General features: G+C 43.0%; 1 protein-coding gene across 5 annotated transcripts in view; it reads right to left on the bottom strand.

Moving 5' to 3' along the window:
* TRAPPC9 (trafficking protein particle complex subunit 9) overlaps nt 1–17,326 on the bottom strand; it is a 622,060-nt gene that overhangs the window by 493,509 nt on the left and 111,225 nt on the right. For all 5 annotated transcript variants that reach the window (XM_046642579.1, XM_046642581.1, XM_046642580.1 and 2 more), the window contains one exon: nt 4,957–5,083. In XM_046642579.1, coding sequence (XP_046498535.1) covers nt 4,957–5,083 — 127 coding nt within the window. The remainder of the gene's footprint in view (nt 1–4,956; nt 5,084–17,326) is intronic.

Genomic DNA, 17,326 nt, shown 5'->3' with positions numbered 1-17,326 from the left:
ATTTGGGGGGACACAGAGACGCAGTCCAGAGCAGTGCTGCATGTTGGACCACAGTGCTGGGTCCTCTGGAGAGCTGGGTTTACTCGATCCTGCTCCGGCATCAAGCCTCAGTTTGCACCGAGGAATGCTAACTGAAAAATAACCATGAGAACCTGCTTCACAACTCTGTGGGGATGTTGTTGAGAATGTTACTCAACATGTCAAAATGTTCTCTTTAAGAGAATCCACAAGAGGAGTTTCCTTAAGCCTCATTACCACGAAGAGGTGTATTTCTCCAGTGTGACCAGTACGTGTCTGTTTATGAGACAGAGAATCCTCTAACCAAACACATTCCCTTCTTTACTTGTTTGTTAGTTAGTTAGTTAGTTAGCTAGCTAGCCAGCTATATCAGAATCTCGCTTTTCCCCATCTCCAGCCACTATGGAGGATCTCATGATTTCTGTGCACTAACTATCACTTCATTTCCCTGTCCCACCCTAACTTTCCTTTCTCTCAAGTGACTTTAACTATTTTTAACAAAATATTTATATGAGCAGCCTCAAATGTTTTATGAAATAAGGCAAAAGTACCTGCATCACAATCACTTAAAATCATTTTTGGGTGAGCCCAGTTCATGCTGGACCCAAATCCTAAGGGCAAGCTTATTTATTGATCAAAACAGATGAAAAAGCTTCCTTCCCCTTTCCCTCCTGCCCCCAGCAATTCAGTCCTGAAGCCATTAGGGAGGGCAGAGCCAGCGGGGCACAGGAGCAGGTGTCAGGCTGGAGGGAATGCCGAGGATGGGGAAGCAGAGCCTGAGCAGGCGAGAAGGGTCCGTGGGAGTGGCAGCAGCCCAGCACAGGTGTCAGAGCTCCTCATGGGGAAGGAGGTTAACCATGGTAACACTTGCCTGTCTCCCCCACTAGGCTAGAACTCTAAAGTAAGAGATGTATCTTCTATCTCTACATCTGGGCAATTAGTACCAATCCCGGCACTTACATCTTTGTGAAATGAAGAAGAACGACCAACTCTTTACTTTCCAAATGATAAAACTTGGGCACAGAGAGACCAAGCAAAACACATACCTTCTAACAGTGATTTGGTATTTTATCTGGTTAAAAAAAAAAGAGAGAGAAAGAAAGAAAAAGGGGGAAACCCACCATCGTGTCTACAGTAACCTCACAGTGAAAGATTCCTTTCCACACCAGAGTTCACCAGCTCCATAACTGGTTCAATATTCTGAGAAGTGAGACAATGATCTGCTAATATGAGGAGCAAAAAAGACGTCTGGGTCAACATAATTACCACTCTTCGATTTTCCAGCTCTGAGACTGGCTGGCTGTGGATAACATGAATTAAAAAATAAATAAAGTTACCTTTCATTCAGCATTTCTTGAGAGAGTGACGGAACTTAGTTCAGTTCACTCAATGTAACATACAAACAAGTCACACCTGGCAGGGAATAGCAAAGTGACTTCTAAAGAATGAGAGGAAGACCCCTCAAACTTCCGTAAGAACTCGTGTCTGCAGAGAGCTTTCCTGCTCACAAATCGCATTCCTGCATTTCTACTTGATCCATATATGAGAGGATTGTATCACCAACCCAAGTTCGAGAAGAGGAAACAGGGCTCAATCAAAGTCACTCAATTAACTGCAAAATAAAGGATTTGAATACAAGACTACCGAACAAAATCTTACAGTTTTTCCAATTTTACATGAAGAGAGTTCATTAATGCTTGGCAAACATAAGATACATCAATAAATTTTAGTTACTGTCTTTCCTTTCTGAAACCTAAAGAAATGTTTATGCATCAGTATCCGTCACACATAATTGTGACAGAGAGAAGTTTAGAGAAGGAAACAGCATATAGCATGTTCTGGAAGTATGATCCATGGTGTATCTTCGGAGAAAAAAGATCTTACTTTGACAAGGAAAAAGAAAAGTGATAGAGGCTGAAGAATTGTGGAGCAAGGACATCACATTTATCCTCATTCTTCATACATTCAAATGGCAAAAATTTGGGAAAACAGCACAAAAATCAAATCTGACCAACACATTAAAGTAAGCAAACGCTGCTGAAAGGATTCATAATTTATACAGAAGATGTAGCTATCTCTACCTGGATGGCTTTAGGCAAAGGCTTTATGGAGGAGATAATCCTTGAACTAAACCTTGAAAGATGACTACCATCAGGCGGAGGAAGGGAGGCAAAGGCACTGCCCGCAGAAGACGAGGCCTGAACAAAGGAATAAGCCCCGGTGCACGTCTGGCCGCCTCTGAGTGTCCCACAAGGGCGGGGGTGCTGGCGGGACCAGAGGAACAGGAGCTTACAATCAAAGTCTGGAGACGGAGCTGGCCACAGAGAGCCTGTGAGCCCCACAAAGCAAGCAAATTGGATCTTGTTCTATAAGCAATGGGGAGCAAAGCAGTCTGTGAGACTCTGACTTTCTAAATGTTCCAAAGAAATTTCCTTCCATTTTGCTAAAGAACCCATCCACTGGGTTTCCTGTACCTAATCTTGCACAGTATTTCTTTTCAGTTTTCAAAGAGATCAGGGAGGAATGAGGCACCAGGACAAACAGGGCTTATTTCTCTAGCTCAAAGTCCCCCAAATCTATTAAAAACGCATTTACACAAATGGTGGGTAATACATAAAATCAGATTTTTAAAAAGAGTCCATGACCACACTGGGCAAGACAAATGGCCCTGGGTCCCAGGGCAAGGCTGATCAAGCTGTTCAGAAGGGAGTTCAACACGGGCCACAGAGACCCTGATGGTAAAGAGACACACTGCCAAAAAACCACATTCAGAGCAGGCTTAACAGTACTTGCCCAAATGTCAGACTATCCTGCTTTTACCCAAACTGTTCTCGCTAATGTTTTTAAACAGCTAAGGGATTGAAATGTTAATATTACAGCATTTTCTTCAGTTTTCACTGTTTAAAAATATAGGTGTAAAAATGTCTCCAAGAAGAAAACTAAGATGTCCTGAGCACTCACCATGTGCCCGGCACCAGGCTCCATGCTTTTGTACGTATCAGCTCAGCTAAAACAAAACAAACAACCCTGTGAGGAGCAATTTTTAAGCCCATTTTAAAGACAAGGAAACTAAGTCTCACAGAGGCCAAGGCCCAAGGCCACTAGTGAAGAACAAACCCAAGAGACCCAACTTCCACCCCGGGCTGCCTCTGTGACCCAGCCTGTTTCTCTTCCAGTGTCTCTCCGAGGAGAAGGAGCACTTTCTCCCTCAGTCCCAATAAAATGCCAGAACCAACCCTCCCCAGCTCCACTGACAAAAGGCCTGAGAGCGTGGAGGTCTAGATGCAGCATCAAAAGCCCAGAATGTTCTACTAGGTTCAGGATATTCTATTATGCATGGCTATCTAAATGTACAAATTATCCAGGTCATGATGATAAAAAATTATGAAGAAAGACTTTTCTAGTCTTTAATTTTTTAAAAAAATGCCAAATCAAACACATTCCACTTTAAGTCTTACCACAGAAAGGCCCAGCAAGGACCCTGACCTCCCCAGTTTGTATCAGCGATGAGGAAGCAGCACGCACAGCAGAACCACCGCACCCTTCCCAGGGGGCCCTCCACGCTGAGGGACTGCAGGTCTGCTCCCGGAAATTCCAAGTAGCAGCAAGAGCACCTTTTCAGGCCACAGCCTAGCCAACGTTTAGATGGGGCAGCCTGCCAACTCTGTCTGATGAACTACACAAGTGCCCATTGGGACATCCTCTTAAAATTCAAGGGTAGCCTGCCAGGGACTTCTGTGCACACTGACCCTTTCTGCCCTCACTTCTCAGGAGCATACATTTCTCGCTTCAGGAACAAAACCATTTCATTTGGCAGTATTACACTTGTCCCCAAGGAAACGCATGGAGAGAGAAAACGCACATTTATTAAGCACCAGACCACACGCTTTTACATGTTACTTCACTGAATTCTTCTAATGACCTAATGTCATGGGTTTTCTTTCTTAATTTTTTTCTGATAAGCAAACTGACGCCCAGGAAGGTAAAGGGACTTGCTCATGTAATGTCATGGACCTGGGAGGCACACCCAAGCCCCTTCCACAGTATCGCAAGGCCAAGTGGAACCTGAGAAACAACAGCCAAGCGAAGAGCATTTCAAAGATGCTTAGCATCTTCATCACATGGTATCCTAAGGTCATAGCACTTCTATGAACAGCAAAATATCAAGTCTCAACTGTTTCTTTTCAGTCTTCAAACAAATCTTTCAGAAAATCAGAAATCATTTCAGGAGAGTAGTTCAGAAACCTTTTTTAGTACCCACTTTGCACGTGCCAAAGGGCCTCTGCTCCCTAAAATCTTACAATCTGTGAAGAGAGACAGTCACATAAAAAGGGATTCCAGGACTGCACACAGTGCAAACACTGTGAGAGAGGTGGGCAGTGGGAGCTATGGAAAGCCAGAAGTCTCTTGTAACCAACGGCAGGGTGGTGACAGCAGGAGGAAGTATCAGGAAAGAATAAAGTCAAGGAGAAGAAAGATGAACTCCAGGGAGAGGGTGGAACAGGAGCAGAGGCACACGAGTGGGAAGGCGCCTGGTCTGTCCGAAGAGCTGTGCTGTGTTGTGAGGGATCCCAGTCTAGGAAAACGGGGAACTGCTGGAAGCTTGTGAGGAGAAGAGTGACAGGTTGAGTTTGTTTCAATCACAGCAGAGCGCTCAGGACGCAGGCTTTGGAAGCAGACAGACAGGGGTTTGCATCTGGCTCTGCCATCTCACAGGCACACGACTATGGCAGTTACATAAGGCACTGGCCTTGACTCTCCCGTCTATAAAATACTCACACCTCATAGGGCGGCTGCTGAGATTTCATGAGGTATTGGACCACATACATAGCCAACAAAAAGTGAAAATGCTTCTGAAGACCCACCTTCACTATCAGACTGAAGGGAAACGTTCTGGAGCACAGGGCACCCTTCGCATTCCAGAAGGGTCTGTCCTACCTGACAATGGGCAGTTTGGTGAAGGGCACCGGAGGCAGCACGAGGCCATCTGGGAGAGTGATGAGTTCCATCGTCCCAGGACATTTGGACGTATAGTTCTCCAGGCTTTGGGTCACGTCTTTCTTTTCTGAAGAGAAAATAAAAACAAAATAAAGGCTAATTAAACAAAAGCAAAAGTGAGAGCCTTCTGGATTTTCTTTTGTTTTGAGCAAAAATAAAATTCTCTACCCAACCCCTGACAGCCCAATGAGTCTAATCTTCTGACAGAAATAAAGAAGCAGTGACCACAAGAAACAAAAAGTAGAAGCTTTATTCAATTTATTCAAATAATCACTAGCAGCTGCTCCCTTTAAGGACCTATGGATAAAAAGGAAATTAAGTTACGATCTCCTAGGAGATTTCATTTTCCAACAGAATAAATCCTTACCAAATTCCAAGAAAGTCAATAGGCAGGCAGGACTGGAGAATCAGTTTATTATTTAAATATTTTTCCAGCAATTACTAGGTACCAAGACAAATGCCAGGCCCTGTCCCCAAGGGTTTTATAGTCCATCTGTATAATAGATATTTAAGTGAACAACCACAAGTCAACGTTTTTGGTATAAAAATAGAGCTTTGTGAGGTAAGACTGTCTTTCTCACCCCGTCCCCATCCCTTTCACTAGGAGGGAAGAAGACAGGACATAGGTAATAATAAATAACACTTGCTCATTGTCTGGGACGTGCTCTAGACACACGCTCACAGACTCTATAACACTCCAGAGCTCAAGAGACTTTCCTGCGCTAAAACTCGTACTAACTCAGGAAGGCAGCCATTACTGTGCCCATTTTGCAAATGAAAAAACTAAGACCAAGTGAAGTTAAACCACTTGTCAAAGATGGTGTGTCTGGCAGTAAGTCTGCGGTCTTCTCCCTACGCTGTTTAGAAGAAGGAGGAAAGTTAGGAATTGGGATGGGTGTGGGAAAGGGAGTTCCCTCCAGGCCTCTACTTTCTCCGTCACTGCCAACTGGAGAGATGGAGGACTTGGGGAGAAGAGTAATGGGAGGACACAACCATCCGGGCGACCTAGGGCAACGGAGTTAGACCAGGTCCCAATAAACAGACACTTTCTAGGTCTCTCCCTGTCTGTGTGTGACCACCTTAGGGGAAGCGGTTCAGCCTTTCTGAGCCTTAACTTCCTAACTAAGGAATTGCTAAGGATCAAATGAGATAACACATCAGAAAACAGTGACTGGTACAGATGAGCACTGAGAACAGTGAAACAATTGCTAACTGTAATCATTACCATGCAATTGCACTGAAGGAAATGGGAGAAAGTCGACAGAGAAAGAGTAAATGGCCACAAAGTGAGGCCAAGTGCTCCACTAAGACTGGTGACCATAAACAACAAATATCCAGCCAAGGACTTCATAGATCTCAGGCACACACAGAAAGGGGCAAACTGCTGCCACAGGAGTTTTCTGTGTCCAAGCATCATTCTCTAGAGAACAGGAGGGCAGAAATGCGACCAGAATTAATTTTGAATACAATACAGTAATGTTAATCTGCAACATGAACAAAATTATTTCAATAATCAAATCACCTTCAATTTATAGATGATAAATCTGCCAAAGAGCTGCAGCTGATAGCATGCAAATGACCTAATTTGCCTATTAGGCAGAGTGCTCATGGTTTAGATATCTTATTAAGCTGAATTATGCTCTCTCAGTAAACACTGCCAAAATGAAGACGGAAATGAATTCATTTGTGATGCCTAATGCACTTGCAAAGCTACCCAAGAAGGAAAAGTACCTGTGGTATATTACTCAGCTTAGCTGCGAATGGCTTTTCTATAGAGACAAGAGTGTACACATTGAGTACTATAACGCACATGAATAACGCACATGAGTGGGGCCCAGCTGCTATGGGCTTCACCGCATGGCACTCCTGCTGTGCTGGTTCATTAGGGATCCTACTGTGCTTCTGCTTGGGGCCTTTTCTTTTGGTCTGGTAGTTTTTCCATGGAAGAATTGCCTCCGTGGGGTACAAGCCTGGCTGTGGGCATTCTCAGAGTTCTATGGAAGCCAAGTGAAGGGATGAACATCTCAATATTCACTTATTCCCCTTGATTTGGGTGGGGCCCTCCTCTCCAGCTGTGCCTGGTGACTCCCAGCCAGATACACACTCTTTTCAATTGCCATCAGGTGAAATACCAGTCTTCTGCTGGGGTGGAAGAGGGACAGCCACCTGCTCCAGGAGCAGAGGAGGAGATCTGAGGATATAACCAATTCATGAGATGACTCTCAGCAACTTCTCCTACTTCTACTGCTCTCATCACACTCCCATCCAGAGTGCCTACTGCTTTCTGGAGCTTCTACAGGGCACAGGAACTTGGAATGCCTCTCAGCTTTCCCACCGGCTGACGACTTTGGTATCATTTTAGTGGAGTCTCCAGAGTTAAATGCTTACGTTCAATTGTTAGTGTGATCCATCCATTAGAAAGTTCCTATCGACCTTTATCCTAATGGATTTGAGCATCTGCTATACATTGTTGCCCAGATCTATTATCTTATCAAGGATTACAAAATAGTAAGGAAGGATTTTTTCTTCTTCTTTTTTTGTTTTTGTTTTGTTGTTGTTGTTTGAGGAAGATTGGCCCGGAGCTAACAGCTGTGCCAATCTTCCTCTATTTTATGTGGGATGCTGCCACAGCATGGCTTGACTAGTGGTGCTAGGTCCATGCCTGGGATCCAAACCTGTGAACCCTGGGCCACCAAAGCAGAGTACATGAACTTAACCACTACGCCACCAGGCCAGCCCCAGGAAGGATTTTTTCTACATGAGCCATTTGGTTATCCTGAAACACAGAAAGGAGGGTTAACAAATGGTTGGGTCTTTCTCTTTACTTACTGGAGTAGAGAACTGGTGCCCCAGCCACCTCCAGTGATGACCAGTGAGTCACATATTACTTAGCATCATTATGAACTGGGGCATTTTCATATATCTGGTGTTTCAATTGGTTGCCATCTCATTCTTTTTTGATGTTCAAATTGTCCCATCTTTGGCCAGTGGGGGCCCATTCAGGTCGGTTCCTGTGTCCTTTAGGTAAGACCCCATTATTCATCAATAGCTTGTTATCTTTCTGGCTCATTTCCAGCCCCAGATCTAGAATCAAACCATTTCTCCAAGGAGCCCTGGATCCTCTTAGTGAGAAATGGTGTGTAGAGATCAGAATCTGGAGGCTAGGAGTACTCATTGCTAGTGGATTCTCATTGTCTCTCTAGGCCTTGACAAAAGACAGGTCAACTCACCAAGTGTTTTAAGTGCTGAGACTGTAAGTGATTTTCACTTTAAATTTTTTTTTAAGGCTGAACAGTTAAAAATACATTTTATTTGGACTACAATCTCCTTAAAGGGAGAGAGTCTTGTCTTTTTTATTTTTCCCCCTAATTTTTCAAGAGTGCTTAGAAAACAGAAGATATTAAGGAACCATGCGTTGGTTGGCTGACCTCATTTATTCAAAGAGGTAGGAAAGAATCACTCTTTGTTGAAGAGCAAAATAAAATAATAAAATAAGACACACATTCTCTGTCCACATAGTGTAGAATAACAGCCACTGATTCGCCAGCAAAAGCATCCAGTGCAGTTGGACCAAATCCTCTTCCTCCCTTCGTTTACCTTCAAGCACGGGAACTGCAGAGCAGCTCTGGGTACATCTGTCAATACTAAGAACTGTCACCCTGGCTGAGATCATTCTTTCTCCCGGTATCCCTGGGCTGGGGAAGCATAATTTCACAAGTTTTTCTACTTCAACAAAAAACAGCTGAAATAACCATTTGAGGCATTCCACCACTCACTACTACTTACATCACTTCCTCAACAAGTTATTGTCTTCCTTTATCTTTTTTTAACCTTCCCTGAATTTACTCATTCTTACGCTCATCCATTCAACTTTCAGCAAACATCTACTATGTACCCATGGCATTGAGCATCAGTCACACACAAGTACTGTGGGCTCTACTTTTAGGGTGTCCCAAGTTGAAAGAGAACACAATGTCAAATATAATTCCTTATAAGTGACTTTACAGAGGCAGGATCAAAGTCTGGGAGAAGAGCACATGAGCAGCTAATTTCGCCAAAGAAGGCTTCATGGAAGAGGCGACATTTGGTCTTTGTAAAGGGTCATAGGACTCTGGAAGCAAAAACCATGAGTATAATATCTGGAGGTTTAGCTACGTTATTAGAAAGAATGACAGGAGCATAGAATGAATAATAATATATCATTATAAGCTGTATACACACAACAAAACTTGACAGAGAAGTTGCCTGAGGTACATGCAGGAGGAAACTGGCTAAGGTTGATAACATCTGTGGACATCAAAAGGGTTGACTGGTATAGGCAGCACAGGGGCTCCGGAGGGAAAATTTGTTGTTACTGCTGTCAAGTTGATTCTGATTCCTAGAGACCCTGTGTACAGCAGAGTTGAACCCTGCCTGGTTTTTTGTGCCATCCTCTCACCTTTCCGCTATATCAGACAATGGTCTGCTGTTATTCACAGGGTTTTCATGGCCAATTTTTTTGGAAGTGAGTGGCCAGGTCCTTCTTCCTGGTCTGTCTTAGTCTGGAAGTTCCACTGAAACCTGTCCACCATGGGTGACCCTGATGGTATCTGAAATACTGGTGGCATAGCTTTAAGCATCACAGCAATACGCAGCCGTCACAGTATGACAACTGACAGACAGGTGGTGCAGGCCCCTGACCTGAAAACAAACCCGCGCTAGTGAGAGCACTGAATCTTAACCACTAGACCACCAGAGCTGGATGGATGGAAAATACCAAAGGTGAAAATGCTGCTGGCTGCAGTGGGGGGATGAGACTGGCCTTGCAGTATATTGATTATCAAATACTTTACACACATCTTGAATGTGTGTAAAACAGGATACCATAGAGACTTGTGATATTTGCTGCAGAAATTTCACTGCTGACAATAGAGGATGAATACAAGTTTGCTAGGCAGAAAAGGAAGGCTTCCCGTCCAGAGAAAGAAATGTAGAGATGCTCACAGACGAAAGAGAACAGATCTAGAGAGACACAGTTTGCACTTCTATCACATCTTCAGTGGAGACTAGCCCTGTTTTCAGCACGAAGTTAGCATGACTAAAACACCTGCAATCATTACCCACAGCTACATCTTACTGAGACTTACTATGTGCCAAAGACTGTACTAGGTTATTCAGACTATAAAACCTCTAAGGCAAGAGATCCTGGTATATACTGGAACTTCAATATGTTTTGATCCAAAATAGGCACGTAATACCTTCCCACAAAATCCCTGCCAAAAGGAGGTGAAAAAGGCATTATTCTCTCTCTTTCAAAGGTGTAAAAACTAACTCAGGGACAATCTGGGAAATTTGATTGTGGATTGGTGTTAAAAGCAGCCAAAATTGATTATTAATTTTTAGGTATATTATTTACATTGTGGTTATACAAGAGAATGTCCATTTTTTTAGCAATGCATACTAAAGAATGAAGGTATGAAATGAAATTATGTCTCTGGAATTTTCTTTAAAATAATTCAGCAAGTAGGAAAAGCAAAAGATGAAGTAAATATATGAAAATCTTGATAACCTTTGAATCTGGATGATAGATATGTGGGGATTTATTTTATTATTCTTTGTATCTTTATGTTTGAAATTGTTTCATAACAAAAATATTTAATGACCTCAGGGAAGTGAAATAATGTGCTCAAAGCCATACAGAGAAGAACAGAGTTGGGATTCAGATCCATGTTGACTGAATCTTCCTGTCCCACACCTTAGGCCCGACCACGAATACCCAGTGTCACAAAAACACAGATAAAAGAGCTCTAGGCCATGGGGCTGCTAACCTCTGTTCTACATGCCAAGCTGGAAGGAAGCTTGCCACAAATCTGAACATTCTCATAAGCATATGATTTGGTCAGTGGGAAGTGAGGACTCCTTAATTAACTTCACTAAAAATCAATTGTCTTAGTCGGCTCCGGCTGACATAATAAAATAGACTGGTGACTTAAACAGTTAACATTTATTTCTCAAAGTTCTGCAGGCTGGGAAGTCCAAGATCAAGGTGCCAGCAGATTCAGTTCCTGGTGAGGCCCACTCCGCGCCTTGCAGATGGCCATCTTCTTATTATCTCCTCACGTAGTCTTTCCTCAGTGCGTGTGCACAGAGAAAGAGCTCTTCTTTCTCTTCTTCTTACAGAGCACTGATCCCATCACGAGGGTCCCTCATGACCTAATCTATACCTAATTACCTCCCAAGGGCCTCATTTCCAAATACAATCACATTAGGGGTTAGGGTTTAACATATGGATCTGGAGGTAGACGCAAACATTTAGCCCATAACATCAATATACCTTGTTCAATTTTGATCAAAACATCCAACAATTATTTCAGTCAAACTAGAGCACCTAAGGCCCTTGAGAGTTATTTTTTCTATCCCAGAAATGAAGGAAATTATGAAGACAGACAGGACATTTTTAATGTTCTGAAAGCCTAGTTACCACCTATCTATATTGTTCCTTATAGAAGCAAAAAAATATGATCACCAAAACTTTTGATCATAAAAAATTCACAGGCCATTTGCCATTTCAGGAGTTGACAATGGCATGAAAACCAGCACATCACAATTTCACAGTTTGTCTATTCTTGTTTCTTCCAAGTAACAGTCTGAGACAACCATGTTCACATTAAGTCAGTTACAGTATTCTAAACAGGTAGAGAATAGAAAGAGGAGAAAGAAGTACATCTTTTCTTCCAAATCTAAAAGAAAAAAATCTAAGGAAGAAGGAAAAAGAAGAATACACAGGAAAAACTACAGGTGTGGTCCGATGCAATCTGAAATTATACTTTCAGAATTGATTCTGATACTCTCACTTAAACAAATAAAAACCACAGTTAGTATTTGAATTGTTTTCATAAGAATAATATTATTGACCTTTCAACATCATCATGCTGAGCTCTCTTAGGGGGTTCCCAATAGGCAGGACCCCTTTTTTCCATCCAGTTCCTAAATAAGTTGAAAACAAAACAAAAAGAAAACACAGAGGCTAAAATATCATCTTTTCTACCATGTACAGACCATGTTGAAGGACATGACGTGGTTTCTTAGAAACTGCAACTGCTCACTGATGCCAAGAACCGGGCACACAGACCTTCCTAATCCAGACACAACTTGTACTGAACTGAGCAGGCCAGGTGGAGGCCATCCGCCCAGAGGAGGCCACCACCCGACTTCCCACGTGGAGCACAGACGAGCACTCAGGGTTTCTGTGGCCACAGAGCAGAGCAAGCTAAGCTAACCAATAACACTGGTTATTGGGACCAAACTTAGCATCAGGTAAGTCACCCTACCTCTCCAGAGATGGAGTGAAGGGCCTGCAGTTATCCTAACCGAATCTCCTTTGTAGGAAAGACATCAGAGATTGGGAAGAGTATTATGCTCCACCAACAAATAAGGTAAGTGTTATTGTTATGCCATTTTACTAAGACATAAGTGAGGTCCAGGGAGATGAAGTGATTAGCTCAAAGTCACAAAACTAGTGGTCTGTGAAGCTGGGGCTCAAGGTCAGACCCACAACCCTGAATCCATGACCTCTCTACACCCCACCCATTCATCCAATGGCATCTCCCTGCCATGGAAAGGTTAATTTCCATTACAAGTATCGCCGTGGCAACTCCCACTTCTGGAGCAGCTTAGAGAAGAACAACACTCCCACCAAGAACTAAGAGTCAACTAAAGAGCTGTCAAGGCAGCATGGATTTGAGGGTCCAGAGAGAAGAGAAGCTCTTTAAAATGAGTCCCACTTCCTGCATGCCACGTTAGCCCCGGGAGTGTGTGCAGATTCTTGGCGGGAGAGGGTCACTGCCAAGAGGCTGAGAAGCCAGCAGAGCTTCAGGCATCCTCACTGAGCTGGGAGAACAACGACTGATGAGCCACTAAGCCAGCCCCACCTCAAGGAGCCAGATCCCCAGGAGGAGCGAGGTGCAGCGAGAGTGCGTTCAACTGTCAGCACGAGTTCCCCGAGGCTTTTTCCAATCGCCTCTGCAGGACAGGAGGCTGCCAAGCCCATCAGAGAGTGGCTCAAAAGAGAGTAGCAGTTCAACTCAAAAAAGTGACACCAGACCCTTTCCACACTAACTATGGGAACGGCTGCATGAGTTACAAAAGGGGCTTTTTTTTTTTTTGAGGAAGATTAGCCCTGAGCTAAGTACTGCCAGCCCTCCTCTTTTTGCTGAGGAAGCACGGCCCTGAGCTAACATCGTGCCCATCTTCGTCTACTTTATATGTGGGATGACTACCACAGCATAGTGTGCCAAGCAGTGCCACGTCCACACCCGGGATCCGAACTGGCGAACCCCGGGCCACCGAGAAGCGGAACATATGAACTTAACCTCTGCACCACCTGGCCAGCCCCAAAAGGGGCTTTTTAAAAACCCATCAGAGCAAACAACCAGAGCAAACGATTCCTGACATGCAAATGTCTAAACACCTGATTCTCTCCATTGGGTCAGACAAATATCATCAATGAAGACTTCAAAATGTGCATTACTTATTCTCTCTTTTGTTCATTAAAAAAAGAAACAAGACTGGGACTGGCCCCGTGGCCGAGTGGTTAAGTTCGCGCGCTCCGCTGCAGGCGGCCCAGTGTTTCGTTGGTTCGAATCCTGGGCGCGGACATGGCACTGCTCGTCAGACCATGCTGAGGCGGCGTCCCACATGCCACAACTAGAGGGACCCACAACGAAGAATATACAACTATGTACTGGGGGGCTTTGGGGAGAAAAAGGAAAAAGATAAAATCTTTAAAAAAAAAAAATCTTTAAAGAAAAAAAGGAGAAACAAGACAGAATGGTGAAAAAGACAACCATATGATCCTCGTGCACTGCTGGTGGGCAAGTAAAATGTGGACAGTGGTATGGTGGTTCCTCAAAAAGTTAAGCATAGAGTTACCACATGATCCAGCAATTCCACTTCCCAGGATATACCCAAAAAAATCGAAAACAGGGACTGAAACAGATACTTGTACACCATGTTCACAGGAGCATTACTCACAACAGCCAAAAGGCAGAAGCAATCCAAGTGTCCGTCAACGAATGAATAAACAAAATGTAGCATATACATAAAATGGTACAGTCATGCACCATGACAAAAACAAATAACAATGTTTTTGTCAATGACAGATTGCACATACGATGGTGGTCCCATAATATCAGTACCATACAGCCTAGGTGTGTAGTAGGCTATACCAACTAGGTTTGTGTAAGTGCATTCTATGATGTTCGCACAACGGAACTGCCCTAACGACACATTTCTCAGAATGTATCCCCATTGTTAAGCTATAGGACTGTATATTCTTCAGGCTTAAAAAAGGAAGAAAATTCCGATACATGCTACTACGTGGATGAACCTTGAGGACATTATGCTAAGTGAAATAAGCCAGACACAAAAACACAAATACTGTATGATTCCACTAATATGAGGTACCTAGAGCAGTCAAATTCAGGGAGACTGAAAGTATAGTAGACGTCACCAGGGGCTGGGGAACAGAGAGAATGGGAGTTCTTGGTTAATGGGGACAGAGCTTCTGCTTAAGATGATGAAAAAGTTCTAGAAATGCATAGTGGTGATGACCACACAACATTGTGAATGTACACAATGCCACTGAATTGTGAACTTAAAAAGTTAAAATGGTAAATTTTATGTATATCTTACCACAATAAAAAAAAAAATCAATGAAAAAATAATAATAATAGTATATGTCAGGCACGGTATAAGGTTCTGGAGATACAGAGACATGTAGACACGATCAAAGATGCCACAATCCAACTAATCTACTTATTATTGACAAGTTAGAGGAAAAAGGATTTGATGTTCAAATGGACACAGGAGCTGAAGAAGAAGCAAGAGACAAGACAAGCATCAAGAAAAAGAGCTTTGGAGACCGGGTAGAATACAGTCATTGACCAAGATGGAAACAGAATAAGGAAAAGGTTAGGGGTGATGGATCTGAAGGCAGTGGTTTAGAAACGTTGAGCTTGAAGTATGTAGGGACCAACCAGAAGGACAAAGAGACCCAAAAAACTGTTGGATGGAACTAGGAAAGTGGATCGAGAATAAGGTAGAATCCTGAGCACCATGAAAATCAGCAAAGATAACATTTGCTAGGTCAGTGCAAAGGTGACAAAAGAATAGAAGGGCCAAGGACAACAGTCTGGGAAACACAGAGGTAAAGGGCAGTGAGAAAAGCAAGAATTAGTAAATGAGTTTGAAAAGAGACAATCCTAGAAATTTGGGATGAGACTCAAGAAGCAAAAAGACAAGTTTCCCTGGAAAGAAGAGGAAGGGGGGTGAGTGTGAGAGAAAGGCCAATCAGGACGCAGACAAAAACCCATCGCCACACTTGGGAGTTAAGTGGACATTTGTCATCTTCAAAAGAAACTAGTGGGCGCAAGAACCCAACAGCAACAACTGGAGAGCTGGCTGGGCACTGAGGGAGTGCCGGCTGCCTCCTGAGTAGGGGGTCATGTTTAAAGCAGACACAGGCAGCAGCCTGAAAGCCAGGCACTCCACAGGGGCTTTCACCTACACTGCCTCCCTTAATATCGACATCTACCCAGTGAGTAAAGTATTGTCATTAGCCCTGTGTGGTGACGAAGAGCACTGAGGATCCAAGATAAGATCTCTCTCTTCCAAAGCCACTTTGCTAGTGAGCAAGGCTGAGATTTTAAGCGAAGGCTTCTCACATCTAGTGCTCTTTCCACCACGGGAGCAACCTCCTTGAGCATTATCGCGCCCATTTTACAGGAGGGGATTTGAGACTTGTAAAGGTCAGATGAGCTTACCTGGGATCCTTCAGGTAACAAGTGGCTAAATTACATTGATACTTAGAGCCATGAGCTCAAGCTTTTTGCTTTTTCCATTTTGTCACACTACCCACCCCAGACTGCCCCAACATGTGAGAATACAGAAGAAAACACAAATGTCTTGAAACAGGATATCCAGCAAGTTAAGCATCTTACATAGCAAGAAAAGTCAACTCTGCTTTTCTCGCTCTGCATATGAAGCCAGGCAGCACAATGGTCCAAGAACAAAGGCTGAGACACTCACGCACCACCATGACAAAATGAACCATCTGCCAAAGCAGCAGCTTTTGAATAAGCCGTGTCATGTAACAAGAAAACAAGCCTTTCCTTCACAGAATACTGATTGACTAGATGAAATTGCAGTGAGCACATTAATTGCCTCCTCCCAGCATTACTTTATGTTTGTTTTTCACTTAATTTACATAGTAAAAGGTCAGAAGCCTTGATAAAGCAATCATTAATAACACCAGGAGATTCAATATTTTTCCTTGTTCTTTTCAAGTATATAAACACGTTCTACCAAAATGAAAGGCAATTATGTTGTCATCAGCTTATTACATAATCATCTATTTAAAGCACTACCTAGAAAATTTTTTAATATCTCTAGAGATCTTACTATAAGTCCCAGAAGGGGAAATTATCTTAAGAATAAACACTAAATATATAATTAGAAAGAATCTGCACACTGAGTTACGAAGTAATGGTTAGATAAGCTTTGGTACAGTCACATAATACAAATTTATGCAATCATTAAAAATTACATTTATCGGGCAGCCCAGTGGCGTAGTGGTTAAGTTTGCATGCTCTGCTTCAGCGGCTCAGGGTTTGCGGGTTTGGATCCTGGGCGTGACCTACACACCACTCATCAAACCATGCTGTGGCAGCACCCCACATACAAAAAATAGAGAAAGGGGGGCTGGCTCCATGGCTGAGTGGTTAAGTTCATGCACTCTGCTTTGGCAGTCCGGGGTTTTACCGGTTCAGATCCTGGGCACGGAGCTGGCACCACTCATCAGGCCATGCTGAGGTGGTGTCCCACATAGCACAACCAGAAGGATCTACAACTTGAATATACATCTATGTACTAGGGGCTTTGGGGAAAAGAAGAAGGAGAAAAAAAAGATTGGCAACAGATGTTAGCTCAGGTGCCAATCTCTAAAAAAAAAAAAGAGGAAGACTGGCACAGATGTTAACTCAGACACAGTCTTCCTCAAGCAAAAAAAGAAGATTGGCAACAAATATTAGCCGAGGGCCAATATTCCTCACCAAAACAATTAAAAATTTTTAAAAATGACATTTATAAAAGTCTGTGATAATGTGGAAAACATCTTGTTATATGAAAAAATCACGATGCAAAATTATATTTATGAAATTAATATGATTTTTAAAAAAGAAATACACTAAAATGTTAACAGTGTTTGTCCATGTAGGATTATGCACAATTTTTTCCTTTCTGTTTATGCTTTCCAAGATTTCTAAAAGGAGCA

This window comes from Equus quagga, chromosome 16, assembly GCF_021613505.1.
Source record: "Equus quagga isolate Etosha38 chromosome 16, UCLA_HA_Equagga_1.0, whole genome shotgun sequence".
Lineage (NCBI taxonomy): Eukaryota > Metazoa > Chordata > Mammalia > Perissodactyla > Equidae > Equus > Equus quagga.
The sequence above is the reverse complement of the archived record's forward strand: the minus strand, read 5'-3'. Positions and strand labels throughout refer to the sequence as shown.